General features: G+C 35.1%; 1 protein-coding gene and 1 pseudogene across 4 annotated transcripts in view; one reads left to right on the top strand and one right to left on the bottom strand.

Annotated features, from left to right (window-relative positions):
* LRBA (LPS responsive beige-like anchor protein) overlaps window positions 1-16,407 on the bottom strand; it is a 746,578-nt gene that overhangs the window by 581,758 nt on the left and 148,413 nt on the right. For all 4 annotated transcript variants that reach the window (XM_074396837.1, XM_074396836.1, XM_010338615.3 and 1 more), the window contains 4 exons: window positions 6,981-8,045; window positions 5,833-6,011; window positions 4,856-5,009; window positions 4,265-4,445 (listed from right to left, as the gene is read on the bottom strand). In XM_074396837.1, coding sequence (XP_074252938.1) covers window positions 4,265-4,445; window positions 4,856-5,009; window positions 5,833-6,011; window positions 6,981-8,045 — 1,579 coding nt within the window. The remainder of the gene's footprint in view (window positions 1-4,264; window positions 4,446-4,855; window positions 5,010-5,832; window positions 6,012-6,980; window positions 8,046-16,407) is intronic.
* LOC101029250 (10 kDa heat shock protein, mitochondrial pseudogene) lies at window positions 3,663-4,120 on the top strand (annotated as a pseudogene).

Genomic DNA, 16,407 nt, shown 5'->3' with positions numbered 1-16,407 from the left:
GAGACAGAAAGGGAAATTGATTAATATACCTAAGTCTAAAATTACCTAAGGCTCCCAAAAATCAGGCAGTTAGATTACTTAGAAATTAATTTTGAATTTTAAATGACATACATTATGCACACTTCACTATAAACTGCTTGATACCATGTAATCATATAAATTCCCACCAAATCTGTAGCACTTAAGGGACTTGAACTGAGCACCCGGAGGGAGAGCAAATTAGGAACAAAATAGCAAACTTAAGTGGGAACTTCACAAACAATCACTGGCCTACCACATGGCTAGCAGACATGACAATTTAGAAAGAAAGTATTCTGAGAAGTGCCCAAAGAAAGCAATAGAAGTTGAAAGGAAATAAGGAGGGGATAAGTGGAAGAAGAGAGAATATGGAATAAAACTTTGTCAAATTTGGCATCAGACCCTAGAAACATTTTACTTTGTCAAATTTGCTATCAGACTCAGGAAATACTTGCCAAACAACCTTTTTCACAAGTTGCATAAAATCAAATTTGGGTCTGCATTACAAAGTTCAAAATCATACCTCATTTCCTGGTTTCAATCAGTTACTTATTGCTGCCACCCTAACTTTTAACCCCAACCCCAGGAAACAACAGGAATCAGGACACCAGTGTCCAACAACAGATAACCAGATAAAGAAAATGTGGTATATATACACAATGAAATACTATTCCAATGTAAAAGAGGAAGAAATCATGTCTCTTGCAGCAATATAGATGGAAGTGGAGGTCATTATCTTAACTGAAACAAGTCAGACACAGAAAGACAAATATTGTATGTTCTTACTTATAAGTGGGAGCTAAATAATCTGTATACATGGATGTAGAGTGTGTATAACTCAAAATGGAGACTCAGAAGAATGAGGGGTGAGAGGGGGTTGGATGATGAGAAACTACTTAATGGTACAATGTATGTTATTCCCATGATGAATATACCCTAAAAGCCCTGACTTCACCACTAAGCAATCCATGTATGGAAAAAAATTGTACTTGTACCCCATAAATTTATACAATTTTTAAAAAATCACACATTTGGACTGTTTACTTAGCTTACCATACTCTATTAAATAATCTTGGACAAGTCATTTTTTAAGTCTCATTTCCATATATAAGAACAAATGGTACTGGGGCAGATTAAATTATCTCTTCTTTTCTACAGGAATGAAAAATTAGGAACATAGAATATTTCACTAGCTTCTGAATCTGCTCTTGAGTAAAGCTTTGCTAGTACAGCCTTGTACTTTTAATTCTAGAAATGTTCTCTTTTTAGGAAAGTGAAAAGGCTTTGAAAATGGCACAGACAAGGCAATAAAGTCTAAATATTTTAATTACTAATAGAAAGATTAAAGAAGTATATACTATAATAGAAAGAGTAGGAGCACTAGTTACACAAAAGCATAGTATTCAAATTCTACTTCACCAATTATAGCTTTCTAGTTAAAGATAAGTTTCCCAATTTCTTTGATCTTCAATTTCCTCATGAATTAAAAAAAAACAAAATTTTAACCATAAAATCAACAATGACAAATGACAGTAATCAATAAATAATAGCTTTTATTCTGTTACGCTCACCAATTTGTCTCTTAATTTAAATTTTAAAACAACTGTCTATAAATTGTTAATCCAAGTTATTCAGAATAGCTGGATATGCCATTTATTATTAAATATAAAATACTTGGAATTTTATAAAGTAAATTCTATTGAATACTTCAAATAGCATTTTGAGTAAAAATCTTATTTGTACCAAAAAGCACAGGTATACATTAACTTATGTAACAGATCTTCTTGCTAAAGATGAAAAAATACGTTATTAACTAATTAGATTCCCACTTCCACGTTATGTCTGTCTCTTCATATGACTATGGCTCCTAATAGCTTGCTTCCATTTCTTGTGCTTTCTCTCCTCACCACTTTCTCTTCATTTAATAATAAAATCATTTAACAAAGTCTCAATATTTACAACTATATAGAAGGAAAGTTATGCAAAAAAAAATTGTTTTTTTTTGTTTTTTGTTTCACCTAAGGAAGTCCAGTTGGCACTAAAAAGTCACTTCAGCCAGGCACGGTGGCTCATGCCTGTAACCCCAGCACTTTAGGAGGCTGAGGTGGGTGGATCACGAGGTCAAGAGACAGGAGACCACCCTGGCCAACACGGTGAAACCCCGTCTCTACTAAAAATACAAAAAAAATTAGCTGGGCATGGTGGCACACGCCTGTAGTCCCAGCTACTTGGGAGGCTGAGGCAGGAGAATTGCTTGAACCCAGGAGGCAGAGATTGCAGTGAGCCGAGATCAAGCCACTGCACTGCAGCCTGGGCAGCAGTCTCAAAAAAAAAAAAAAAAGTCGTTTCATGTATTTTTACTTTTACCTAGGGAAGAAGTGTTTCCAGGAAAAGAACAGAGATTTGATTATTTTATTAACTGCTTTAACAAATTACCACAGCTTTTTAAAATAAAAGCTGTATTTGAATGATGCCAGTTTAGAACAATATTATTCAAGTGTGTTTGTAAGAGAAGCAGCAACAACATCACCTGGGACTTTGTAGTCATTTTAGGCCTCACTCTAGACCTATATAATCTTTTTCTTTTTTGAGACACATTCCTGCTCTGATGCCCAGACTGGAGTACAGTGTTGTAATCTTAGCTCACTGCAATCTCCACCTCCCCGGTTCAAGCGATCCTGCTGCCTCAGCCTCCAAAGTACCTGGGATTACAGGTGTGTACCACCATACCTGGCTAATTTTTGTATTTTTAGTAAAGACAGGTTTTCAGCATGTTGGCCAGGCTAGTCTCAAACTCCTGACCTCAGGTGATCCGCTGGGATCCAAAGTGCTGGGATTACAGGTGTGAGTCACCACGCCCAGCCTAGACCTATATAATATAATCTGCATTTTTAACAAGATCATCAAATTTATGGATCACCTTGTGTTTATAAATCATCTTATGTTTATGTATCTCCTTAAAATTTCAGAATCACACTTTGGAGCAAAAAGAGATTGGGAGCACCTATAATTCCAGCTATTAGGGAGGATGAAGAAGAAGGATCACTTGACCTCAGAATTTTGAGACCAGCCTCAGCAACATAGTAGGACCACCATCTCAGGAAGAAAAAAGAAAAAAATAAAGGGATGAGGGAGAGTGGAAACTGCTGGCCAAAATCATCTTAGTAAACTTTTTTTTTTTTTTAATATATTTATTTTATTGTGTTTTAGGGTTCATATGAAGAACATGCAAGATTGTTGCAGTAAATTCTTTTTTTTTTAAACACAGAGGCTCACTCTATTCCCGAGGCTGTAGTGCAGTGGCACGATTTCAGCTCACTGCAACTTCTGCCTCCCGGGTTCAAGCTATTCTTCTGCTCAGCCTCCTGACTAGCTAGGACTACAGGCGCACACCACTACGCCCCGCTAAATTTTTGTATTTTTAGTAGAGACAGGGTTTCACCGTGTTAGCCAGATGGTCTCAATCTCCTGACCACGTGATCCAACTGCCTCGGCCCTCCAAAGTGCTGGGATTACAGGCGTGAGCCACCACATCCAGTGGTAAATTTTTCAAAATAAATCCTCCTTCTTCCCCATCCAACTTACTAACTACTACTATGCATAGTACATTAAAAAGTAACCATATAGGGTCTCTCTTTGCCGCGGTGCGCCAGAGCAGAGTAGGAGTCTGAGGCTGAGGGAGTCATGGCAGGACAGGCGTTTAGAAAGTTTCTCCCACTCTTTGACCGAGTATTGGTTGAAAGGAGTGCTGCTGAAACTGTAACCAAAGGAGGCATTATGCTTCCAGAAAAATCTCAAGGAAAAGTATTGCAAGCAACAGTAGTCGCTGTTGGATCGGGTTCTAAAGGAAAGGGTGGAGAGATTCAACCAGTTAGCGTGAAAGTTGGAGATAAAGTTCTTCTCCCAGAATATGAAGGCACCAAAGTAGTTCTAGATGACAAGGATTATTTCCTATTTAGAGATGGTGACATTCTTGGAAAGTATGTAGACTGAAATAAGTCACTATTGAAATGGCATCAATGTGAAGCTGCCCATTCCACTGAAGTTCTGAAATCTTTCATCATGTAAATAATTTCCATATCTCTTTTATAATAAACTAATGATAACTGATGAAAAAAAAAGTAACCATATAATGAATAAACTAGCACATATTTTCTCACCAACAAAAGATGGATAATTTCCAATGTCATCTCTGAATTACTGAAAATTTTTTTAAGTAAATTTCCAACGGTTTTTAACAGCTCACCCAGTCGGAGACACTGCCGCAAAATTCCTCCAGATGACATATTTTTTTCAGCTTCAATTTCAGTAAAGCCAAGAGAACTTGCAAATATAAGCACATCCACAAGGCTAATTAGCCTATGCAAAAATGTCACAGAGGCTTCTATTGAAAGGCCTTGAGTAGGTTCAATATTTTCCAGTTCATGCTGTAAAAAAAAAAAGTTTGACATTTATATACATATTCTATAAAAAATTATTACCAGATACACTCCTAAAATTTATAAATTTTACAGGAAGTCAGACTTTCAGAAACCTAGTAACACAGAGTGATTTATACTTATTATTTCATCTAGAAAAGGTGGGGAGGAGCAGCAGAAACATACAGGTGAAACACCATGTACCATTATTCTTTCACTAGCTGACTCATACCTAGGGAACCAACATTCTTTTCAGTTATTTCATTACTAGACCAGATTCTAAGGCAAGTAAAAGATCCTAGTGTTTTTTATTTATAGCATCTATGATGCATAGTAACCACCACATTTAAGTTTTAGTCAGTAAAGTTGCATAACACTCATGTTATCACACCAATTTTATATAGTAATTAAGTCCTTACTGTAGCCGATGTAGCAGCTGAAAGCAATGGCAGTATACCCCCACAAGCCATGACCATATTGTCCATCACTTGAGAGATGAGATGAACTGTGTTGTGTACAAAGATGACATTATCACTGCTATTCACGAAGTCCATAACTGTCTTTGTTGAATGGCTGTCCAAAGATAAATGATGTTTACTGATAAAGCTAAAGAAAGGAAATCACAGTTTCCCTACTTGAGGGGAGGGAGGATAAGAGATGCTTTTGCTTCATCTTGAAAACTGAAGGAAGATAATGCAGTAGGGGGTGTATACTTGTTCAGAAGGAACAGACCATTCCATATCAGTAGTTACTATCCATGACCTTTTTTAGTGCTGAAATATAAATACTATTCATTTTACACTTGATACAAAAAGTTGAAGAAAATTATCCTAACTGGGAACAAACCTGAGAAATCATGTGACAAAAATTATGAGGTAAATGTGCTATTAAAAATGAATTTTCTTCTGTAATGCCTATGAAATGCTTTTAAACATAACAAGAATCTTACACAAATAAAAATAAAAAATTAGGCACTTTTAAAATCATAAACCATACAATGAAGGATAATTTGAACTACATGGATTTTTTTAATGCTAAAAATACATTGGAAATATTGATAGTGTTATACTTATCCTAATTGTTTTTTAACACTTCTAGTAATAAACCAACTTGATAGACCTACCTTCTGGTGAATTCCATGCTATAAAATTGCTACAGGAAATCACTACAATTTTTTTTAAAAGAGAAACCTCTGCTTTTCATGTTTTTGTAATCCAGATAAGGATTCCATTCTTATAATGGAGAATAAAAGTTAATTCAGTAAAACCCTAGCATAGAATAATTACTATTCTACATTTTAACCAAATGTCTGAAATTACAAAGTGCTTCTATAGATTTCTTTGAAAATAAAAGACTAGGTTTATACATATCTTCCATAACAAACATATAAACAAACCTTCTCCACATCTGTATATCTGTTTCTATTGAAAATAATAGATCAGTGAGCAAACGCTGATGCATTTGAGACCAGTTGAACTCAGGAATACGAAACATAGTAGATCTGGAATCCCTCCTTTGTCCGTTAACTGCATCTGGTGCTATTCCTTGCCCTGGCTCCTCAGGTTGCCTTGACATCTAATACAGAAAATTTAAAAAGTAATAAAATAAGTTCAAGCTCAACAGAAGGCTTTAGAAAAGTAAACAATTTAGTAGCTTCTATGCAATTCATCTAACACATTTTAAGACACTAAAGAACCAAATTAGAGACAGAACAATTATCAGTGAGTAATAACATTAATATTTTAGTACACATAAGCAAAGCATCAGAAGTACAAAACTCTCATAATTCAGAAGTAACTAGATTGGAATCATGTTAAGTATTACCACTATGTAGCATTTTATTAAGGAATCAAGTAACAGTTATTTAGTTTTGAGTTATTAGCCTAAAAGAAAGGCAGTATTTAAAATCTAAATGACATCTGGATTATGAAGTGGCTAGAATGAAGAACAAATAAAAACAGTGATAACACAATGAAGAACGAACCAACAAAAACAAAAAAAGGAAGGTGGGATGAAGGATAAGAACTGAATAAAGTGGAAAATGACAACACGCTACCAAGCATTGTCTCATGGGTCACCCTGAGATACAGATAGAGGAGAAGGCTGTGCCTCTAGATCTCACAAAGACTCCTCTCTCTTATAGAATTCATAATACAATTTTAAATCACATGTTTGGTAACTAAAATTATACCCTGGCAGGTAGGTAACCCTAGAGCTTACTGGAAAATAATGCACTATGATTGGATTAGTCAAATAAAAGGTAAAATGCAAGTGTTTCCAATATTGGTTTTATAAACTAAAATTATACCAATCATTCAAAGTGCTAACTTTTGATCATGCTATGGTAAAAATAATAAAAGCTGCCATTTAATGAACTCATATTAACTGCTAAACACTGTGCTAACAATCTGAAATACAATCTTCACCTTCATTGCATTTACTAGAGAATACAGTATGAACCAGATCCAAAATAAAATTTAAGTATATACACTTGCTCTTTTTTAACTCAGTGAAAAAATACTTGAAGAAAATATATAAAATCACCTCAAGCACATGTCGATGAGGTTGAGGTGCTTCCACATTTGTACTAGCCTTCAATTCCAGCCTCTCAGTATCTGTAGCAACACTGGAAACATCCAACTTTGCAATCTTTTGCTCAGAAGAAGCAGAAACCTCTGAGGTATTACCATGACGATCACTAATTAATTTGGTTTCTCTAGTGAGGTTAGTTGCTTTCCTCCCTTCCTCCACCATCTGACCAAGGTCTGATTCTACAGCTCTTTGGGAAACAGCAGTTTCTGGTGACCTAGCTGAAGACTCCGATGCTGTCATAGTCTGAATTCCAGAATCTTTAGAATCTTGAGTTTCAGTATTAGTTTGCTTTTCAGTAACAGGTTTTCCTTCTTGACATATTAATTTGTGATCATTACCAAACATGTCCAGTTTTTCACTGGCTTCAGACGCAGCTGGAGACAAACTATTATCTTGGAGCTCTGTGGGTAGACTAGCTTCCTCAGTAGGACTGCCTTCTACTTTCAGTTTCACATAATCATCATCTTCTTCTTCTTCTGCTATAGACTTATCCAAGAACTCTGGCATCTCTGAAGCATCCTCTTCTGAAGGAGAACTTACAGAAGCAGTTAATTCACTGACAGTCATTGAATCTTTGCCAGTTGTTATAAAAGAATTAGAAGAAATAGTCACAGATTCTATTACGTCAGAAGATACTTTTAAATCACCTGCATTCCTTGTCTCACTTGTCAATGCTTCTTCCAACGTGCCTTCACCTGGTAACTCCTGATTTTCTTGCTCAGCTTTCATTTCTTCATAAGATGTATTAGTAGTTTGCAGTACAATATTAGATGCAGATTCTAGTAAACATGTCTTCTCTATACTTGAATTTTCATTACCATTTGTGGTGAAATAAGGATAGACAGGAGAATCCTTCCTATCTGATTGCTGGGATCCTGCTGAAACATTAGCATCCCTTCTAATGACAGAGGCTGCTTCAACTGAAGTTGAAGAATGGGGCCCTATTTTTTCATCAACTTTTCCTTGCTGTTCCCTAAATATATTGGCAAGGTTTTCTTTGTGTATTTCAAAAGTGACCTAGGTGAAAATGTACAATCAGTTAAAATACGCAGGAGAAATAAACACAGAATACAAAATATAAAATTAAATAATTTTCAAATATATAGTTTATATAATACAATGAAGCTTAATTTTCCTATATTTTATTTTAGAATGATAAATGTAAGTTAATCACAAAAATCTAAATATTCATTTAAAATGACAGCCAATTTTAATATAACAAGTAGCATAGCATGAAACCACAACAAGAACATAGTCATTTAGCCTGTTTTTAAACATGAATAGGAAAAGAATACACTATTCTACTGGCTACCATAACTTGTACCAGAATCTAAGTATGTACCATTGGGAAGTATTTTATGCACTGGGTAACACTTGTTTCAACTGTTATAAATATCAATTTCCCCAGGAACTGTCCACAGGATAGATTAAAAATATCAGTTAATTATGCTCACCATTACAGTAGCTCTACATTTATCTATTAAGCTACAAAACAATTATCTCACTAAGCTAATGAATACAAGTTATGTTAGCAATGGGAGAAAAAAGATCCAGCCCTTCCCCAAAGTTTAACCATAATTTCCAAAGTCTGAACTAGTCGAAAATAGTCTGAATGTTTCAACTGATCCATACATACATCCATTTGTTCCATTTAAATGTGAGTGACTACTATATATTAGGCACTGTGAACATTTCTATATCATGCTTTGCCTTTTACTCAAATAAATAGGAAAAAACTGAAAAAGTAAATTTTTTTAAAGAGAGAGCTGTACTTGTTAATGTCACAAAATTTAGAATGTTTTAAATCTCTTATGAATTATTGTATAGCCACCATCATGTGATTTCCATTGATGTTTCAATGTTAACCCCCATCATCCCTTGCAACAAAAATGCCAAAAAACTATCATACATGCAAAAAGTATAAGCATAATTATAGTTTATTAATCTCAAAGGTGTTTGTTTCTGTAAACTACATTATTATATACAGCAAATTGGACATTCATTCAATAAATCTTTATTGAGCTATAGTATAAGAGGATGGTAGGATAATCAAAGAAGAAAAGCTGATTTTTTTTTTAAGCACAAAAATCTATAGGCTTTACTGAAGCACAGGAGTATACACATAGATGAAAAGCAAACAAAAGTAAAAATGACTCTCGATGCAAAATTTTCCTTCTATTGATATTAACTAGCCTTTATTCACAACATATACAGAACATTCATGTCATGTGATATACCTAAAAATAAAAACATTCAGGGAATATTTTCCTAACTGAATATTTGTAAATTGTAAATATGTTCTTAATTCTAAAACTTAGAAATCTTTTTATTTAAAAAAAAAAAAAAATCAGTGGTGGCAATCCCAGCACTTTAGGAGGCTGAGGTGGGCGGATCATCTGGGATCAGGAGTTCAAGACCAGCCTGGCCAACATGGCAAAACGCTTTCTCTTCTAAAAATGCAAAACTCAGCTGGGCCTGGTGGTGCACACCTGTAATCTCAGCTACTCAGGAGGCTGAAATAGGAGAATCACTTGAACCCGGGAGGCAGAGGTTGCGGTGAGCCAAGATAGCACCACTGCACTCCAGCCTGCATGACAGAGTGAGACTTCATCTCAAAAAAAAAAAAAAAAAAAAAAAAGGGATTGGTTAGCCTACTGTTTGGAAAACTGACTTTAGGAAGAGAATTTCTGTACCAATAAAACAATTATCATTATCAAAAGAAGCAGGTTACATATTACCAACCTCACTGTCATTTTGAAAATAGGCCATTTATTTCTACAATAGCCTGTATTATAGAATGACGTTTTCAATAATCATTTGCTTTGATTTTATTTATATTAAAGGTTTTTAGAATTTGTATTACACAATGGATTGATAAACATGAGCATATATATATATATATATATATATATATATATATAATTTATATGTACAGATTAAAAAACAACAATCTTTTTTAATCTCACATACCTCCCACCCATGTCAAGATTACCAGTATCTCACAATTCCCCTATGGGCCCTGCCCGACTGTACTCCCTACTTCTCCACTACAATCAGAAGGAAATTACTATTCTGATATTTCTGTCGTTTGCTGTTTATAAATAGTTTTACCTGGAGGACAGAGCTTTGGCAGACAATTTTAAAGAATGGTTTTACTATCTATATACTAAACATACCCATTATGTTTAGTTTGAAATACTAAGTCTAACACAAACTGAGCCGAGTGCATTTTGAAAAGCAATACTGCCACACCTGAGGCTCCCAAGAAAAGACAAGATATACAGAATCTGTGAGCTCCAGCAGGGCTTCAGCTTATTTAAGAGAATATGTAAAGCTATTTCTGGGAAGTCTAATAGGCAAGTCATTAGGAAATACAGGAAATATAGAGGTCAAGAGAACTGGAGAATCTATCAGAGGTGGTGTGTGCCAGGTACAGTATATTGGCATAAATAAGGTCTGAGAAGCAGACTACTTTATATTTTTCAATTCTAAGCTTGCCATGGTGAACCCTTACCCTAAGAAGTAGGTCAAACCAGAGCATGTCTTTGTGGAGTAAAGTGAGAATTTCCAGGTAATTCAGGTAGTCGAATTAGAAGGGAAAACAGGAACTTAATCAGCACATGGTCAAGGCAAGGAAGCTAAGTACTCCTAATAAGAATAAATGTCTACCTCTCCTGAGCCAAACTGCTTCAGTCCAGATGGACTGTCATCTGTCCACTACATAGCTGCTATGGGGAGTTCCCTTTCTACAGTCCTGGAGATCCCCTTCATCTCTCTTCTATGTTGTCTCTTCTGTTTTGTATATATCATTTCTTTCTGTTTATTTTATTCTCTCCTTTTGTTCAACATCCTGCAGTGCCTTCTTGGGTAAGAATGCATATAAATGAAACTTTTTGAGATCTCAAATATCTGAAAATGTATTTATTCTAGCTTCATATTTGATTAATAGAGTACAAAACTATAGGTAGAAAAGCATTTAATTTCGGAATCTGAAATGCTTTTAAAATCCTAAATAAATAGAATTTGCCCTTTATTTATTCTAAATAAATAGAATAGGTTTTTAAATTTGCCCTTAATTTACTCCAATGGTCTAAAAGCTAAATGGCAAATGAATAATTATCAGGATTATCTTTTTGGGTGCTCTTTTCCTTAAGATATTTGTGACTTTAAAACTGATAATTTCCAATTAATTGCCAGATATTGTTCTAAATTACCCAGTTAAAAGACTAGTCATTAATCTTCACACTCATTTGATAGCTAATCTATAGCTGTTTGTAATGTTTAGAAAGCACTTCTATAAACTACTAAAGATACTCATGAGCTAATGACTATAACATTTCTTTTGCCATTACTTTCAACTTAATTGGGTCTCAAATTTACTAATTAGTAGATAAAAGATGAACACAATACATCCAAATGTTATCTTTTTAATCTATATATTAAAACTGTATAACCTGGAAAATTTATAATTCTTAAACTGTTAGGCAATGTTTAGCAAGTACATCTTGTATGTTTTCATATGAAAATATCAGCTAAATATGATGTTAATTTCTGATTCTTAAGTTACCAGCCTTTGATAAACAAGATGTATCTTTAAAAAAAGGTGGATCGTCCCATATGTAGTATCAACGAGCATAAGTCAAAATAATTGCCACCACATTCATGAAGTCTTTTGTAGAGACTCTGATGCACAACAATGGTTTAGGTAACAGATACATTGGTAAAATAAAGCATTATTGACATAAGAGCAATTCTAAGGGTTGGTAGTACTATCCCCATTTATAAACATAGGAAGAACACTGACATAAAAGAATAACTTCTACTCTTTTCTTTAAAAAAAAAAAAGTCATCTTGATCAATTTTAATTTCTTAAAAAGTCTAAACAGATGCTAGAGTATAAACTAGTACAAATTTTTGGAGAGAAATTTAGCAATATCCACTAAAACTTTTTAAAACGTGCACTCCTTCCTCTAAAAATTCCACTTACAGGAATTTAACCTACAAAATAAGAGTTATAGTATTGAAGCAGGCTCATTTCTGCTCAATGATAAGGAACAAAGTATACATCAATAGATTTTTAAAATATCTCTTCCACCAATTTTTACAAATATAATTTTGGAGAATGGCGGAATATAAAAAGAAAACTTGAATCATTTACACAGTCACTCCTTCCTAGAATTTTAAGTGGTCTGATAACATTCAAATGTTATATCAAAGCTCAATCTTATGCTCTTTACTTCTCCATAATGTGATATATTATATATGCCATATAATATGCAGGCATTAAATTCATGTAAGAAATATACCATTAAATAATACTCTAAAATAGTAAAAATACGATCACATTTTGTTAGCAAATAATTAGATGTATGTGTAGATTCATGTATAGAATAGAAGACTAAAAGGTCTCACATCAAAATGTTAATAATAAGATACACATAGGTGTCTGCATAATGGGTAATTTTTGTTTTCTGTGTGTACGCATTTCTGCTGGGTTTAAGATTTCCTGTAATGAAACCTATTATTTTAAATTTTTTTAAAATAATAAATGCTATTTGGTTTTAAAAATTAAAGCTAAGAATACTTTTAGCCAGGAACAAAGGTGCATGCCTGCTGTTCCATCTACAGGAAAGGTTGAAGGGAGAGGATCACTTGAACCAAGGCGTACCAGGCTGTAATGTGCTTTAGATAATGGCACCTGTAAAGAACCACTGCACTCTAGCCTGGGCAGCACAGCAACACTTTGTCTCTCTCTCTCTCTCTTTTTTTTTTTCAAGTACCATTTAAATTTGGTACAAACACACACACAGAAATCAGACATTTTTAAAGAATTACTTAGCAATTAAAGTATAAAGTGTTGACAATCCATGAAATGTGGAAATTTTTTATTTTTGTAATTTTTGTGAAATAAGAGTCTCACTCCATCATCCAGGCTGGAGTGCAGCGGCACAATTTCAGCTCACTGCAGCTTCAGCATCCCATGTTCAAGTGATTTTCATGCCTCCAACCTCAAGTAGCTGGAACCACAGGCATGCACCACCAATCCTGGACAATTTTCATATTTTTAGTAAAGACAGGGGTTTCACCATGTTGGCCAGGCTGGCCTTAAATTCCTGGCCTCAAGTGATCCACCCGCCTTGGCCTCCCAAAGTGCTGGGAGGCATGAGTCACCATGCATGGCCAATTTTGTCACCTTTGAAATTCCTCCAAACAAGTCACTTCTAATCTTAATACAGTCACCATAAACACATATATATTTTTACATATGCCAGTTCCTATCTTATGATTTTAAAAATAATTTTAAGAAACCAATCAGAGAATTCTTTAAAAAAAAATCTTATTTCCGGCTGGGTGCAGTAGCTCACGCCTGTAATCTCAGCACTTTGGGAGGCCAAGACGGGTGGATCACCTGAGATTGTTCTAGACCAGCTTGACTAACATGGAGAAATCCCAACTCTACTAAAAATACAAAATTAGCTAGGCGTGTTGGTGCAAGCCTGTAATTCCAGCTACTTAGGAGGCTGAGGCAGGAGAATTGCTTGAATCCCAGAAGCAGAGGTTGCAGTGAGCTGAGACTGCACTGCTGCACTCCAGTCTGGGCAACAAGAGCAAAACTCCGTCTCAAAAACAAACAAACAAACAAAAATCTTATTTCCACATGCTTTTACTCAATCTAAATGGTACTTTCTTCTTAGATACAGTGACTAAAATTTCATCAGATTACAGTAAACAGTAAGTAAAATCTTTAGATCTTTCAAATAATCCAAGATAATTAAGGACTTTATCCCCAAATTCACCATTTAGTGGAGGAAATCCAATTCATATTATACTTTTAACTCCAGCGTGACTAATCTTTACTTACGCATTTTAAGTCAGAAACCTATTCTCCTAACGGCAATATGACAAAATACAGTATCTAAGGTGTTAGTTTTATTTGTTTAGAAAATTCTCATAATTCAGAATAGTTTAAATGCCTTAATTTAAATTTTAATGAATGAGTAAAAGCATTTTATCATACCAAGTGAAAAAAGTACTACTTAAGCACGAAAAAATACTCAATTTGAAGCCAAAAACAAAAAAAAAAGAAAAGAAATGAAACCCTAGACAACAAATAAGGCAATGAAATCACAAAGGTTACTAGGTGCACACTTTAAACCCTGAGACCAAAGTAACCAACATAGTGCAGTTATACTGGAAGAGCCTATTACTGCTTATAAAACCCAGTTCAGCTGCCGGAGGAGAGGCATACAGTGACAAACAGCTTCCCTGCTACAAAGGTGGCAGGAAATCTATCACACTGGACAATAAAATTGCAATTGAGTTTCTTTGGCTTTTTATAGCAGCAGCATGTATCCTGATGTAACTCTGCAAAAGCTATCCAATTCACAACATTAGTTCTTTACACATCAGTTCTTTATCAAGAACCATGTTATAAATTTGTGATATTGAGATTCAAAATGACTGCAAAAAGAAAAAAGTAAGCATCACTTCAATACTATATGTATGAAAGTATTTTAAAATCTTCAGAATGGGTATTTTTAAAGAAAATAAAATTTTGTTCCAATAATTTCAGTGTAATTTTTAACAGCTGCTACAAATTGTTCACCTACTGACTGAATCACTACAGCTCTATTCTAAGCTTTATTAAATAATCATTTGAAGAGCCTTACAACATAAGTTTGTTTTATTTTAAAAATAGCTTTAGGCCAGGCGCAGTGGCTCACACCTGTAATCCCAGCACTTTGGGAGGCCAAGGCGGGTGGATCACGAGGTCAAGAGATCGAGACCAACCTGGTCAACATGGTGAAACCCCATCTCTACTAAAAATACAAAAAATTAGCTGGGCATGGTGGCTCATGCCTATAATCCCAGCTACTCAGGAGGCTGAGGCAGGAGAATTGCCTGAACCCAGGAGGCGGAGGTTGCGGTGAGCCGAGATCGCGCCATTGCACTCCAGCCTGGGTAACAAGAGCAAAAGTCAAAAAAAAAAAATAGCTTTAAAGATTAAAAATTCCAAAAAACTTGACAGCATTCAAATAAATTACTTTGTATAAACCTCATGAAACAGAAAAGCCTCTTAAAAATAAAGAAAATCTGCACAAAGAAATAAAATTAGAAGACATGCATGAAAAACTAAAATGAAAGGTGAACAACTACAAGAACCAATTTATAACTTAAAATTTTTATTTTCCCTGTCATAAGTAATGTTTTAGCATGTAGTTTTCAAAGTAAACTTACACAGCAAAAAGTGATAGGTCTAGTTTTACTGAGATAAAAAGACTCCATGATTAACTTAGCATTATCCCATCTTATAAATGAATAGTAAAACTTGAGTCAGTGTTGTTCTTGCTCAAAAGTAGGCACTAGAGACCTCTCCTTAAAGCAACTGCTTCCTTTTGAAAAATCTTAAGATCTGTTTAAAACCATAAGTCATTGAACTAAGGAAACATATAAACTAAACAAAACTACAGTCATGCATCACTTAATCATGAAGACATGTTCTGAGAAATGCATCATTAGGCAGTTTCATCATATGAACATCATAGAATATACTTACACAAACCTAGATTGTATCACCGACTGTATACTTAGGCTCTACAGCAGGCATCCCCAAACTGTGGCCCGCAGGCCGCTTGCAGCCCCCCGAGGCCATTTATCCGCCACCCCCCCACCCCGCTGCACTTCAGGAAGGGGCACCTCTTTCATTGGTGGTCAGTGAGAGGAGCACAGTATGTGGCGACCCTCCAACGGTCTGAGGACAGTGAACTGGCCCCCTGTGTAAAAAGTTTGGGGATGCCTGCTCTACAGTATAGCGTATTACCCCTAAGCTACAAACCTATATAGCTTATTACTGTACAGAAGATTGCAGACAACTGTAACACAATATATGCATTTGTGTATCTATTTTTTTAAATGTTTTAATTTTTGTTTTAACAAAAGACTGAGTCTCGCTCTGTGAGCCAGGCTGGAGTACAGTGGCATAATCATAGTTCCCCTTACTTCAAACTCCTAGACTCAAGTGATCCTCCCATCTCAGCCTCCTGAGTGGCTAGAAATACAGGTGCATGCCACCATCTCAGCTAAAGTGGTGTGTGTGTGTGTGTGTGTGTGTGTGTGTGTGTAGATCTAGTCTCACAATGTTGCCCAGACTGGTCTCAAATTCTTGGCCTCAAGCCATCTTTCTGCCTTGGCCCCCCCAAAGTGCTGGGATTAGGGGTGAGAGCCACCATTCCCAGCCCTTACATGTGTGTACATAAGGTTTACATATGTGTATCTAAACAAATATAAACACAGAAAAGGTATCGTAAAAGTACAAAATAGAAGATTTAAAATGGTACTTACAGAAGGTATTTACCATGAACAGAACTTATAAAACTAG

Source organism: Saimiri boliviensis, chromosome 3 (assembly GCF_048565385.1).
Source record: "Saimiri boliviensis isolate mSaiBol1 chromosome 3, mSaiBol1.pri, whole genome shotgun sequence".
In the NCBI taxonomy this organism is placed as follows: Eukaryota; Metazoa; Chordata; class Mammalia; order Primates; family Cebidae; genus Saimiri; species Saimiri boliviensis.
Note: the sequence above shows the minus strand (reverse complement) of the source record. Positions and strands in the feature narration are given on the sequence as shown.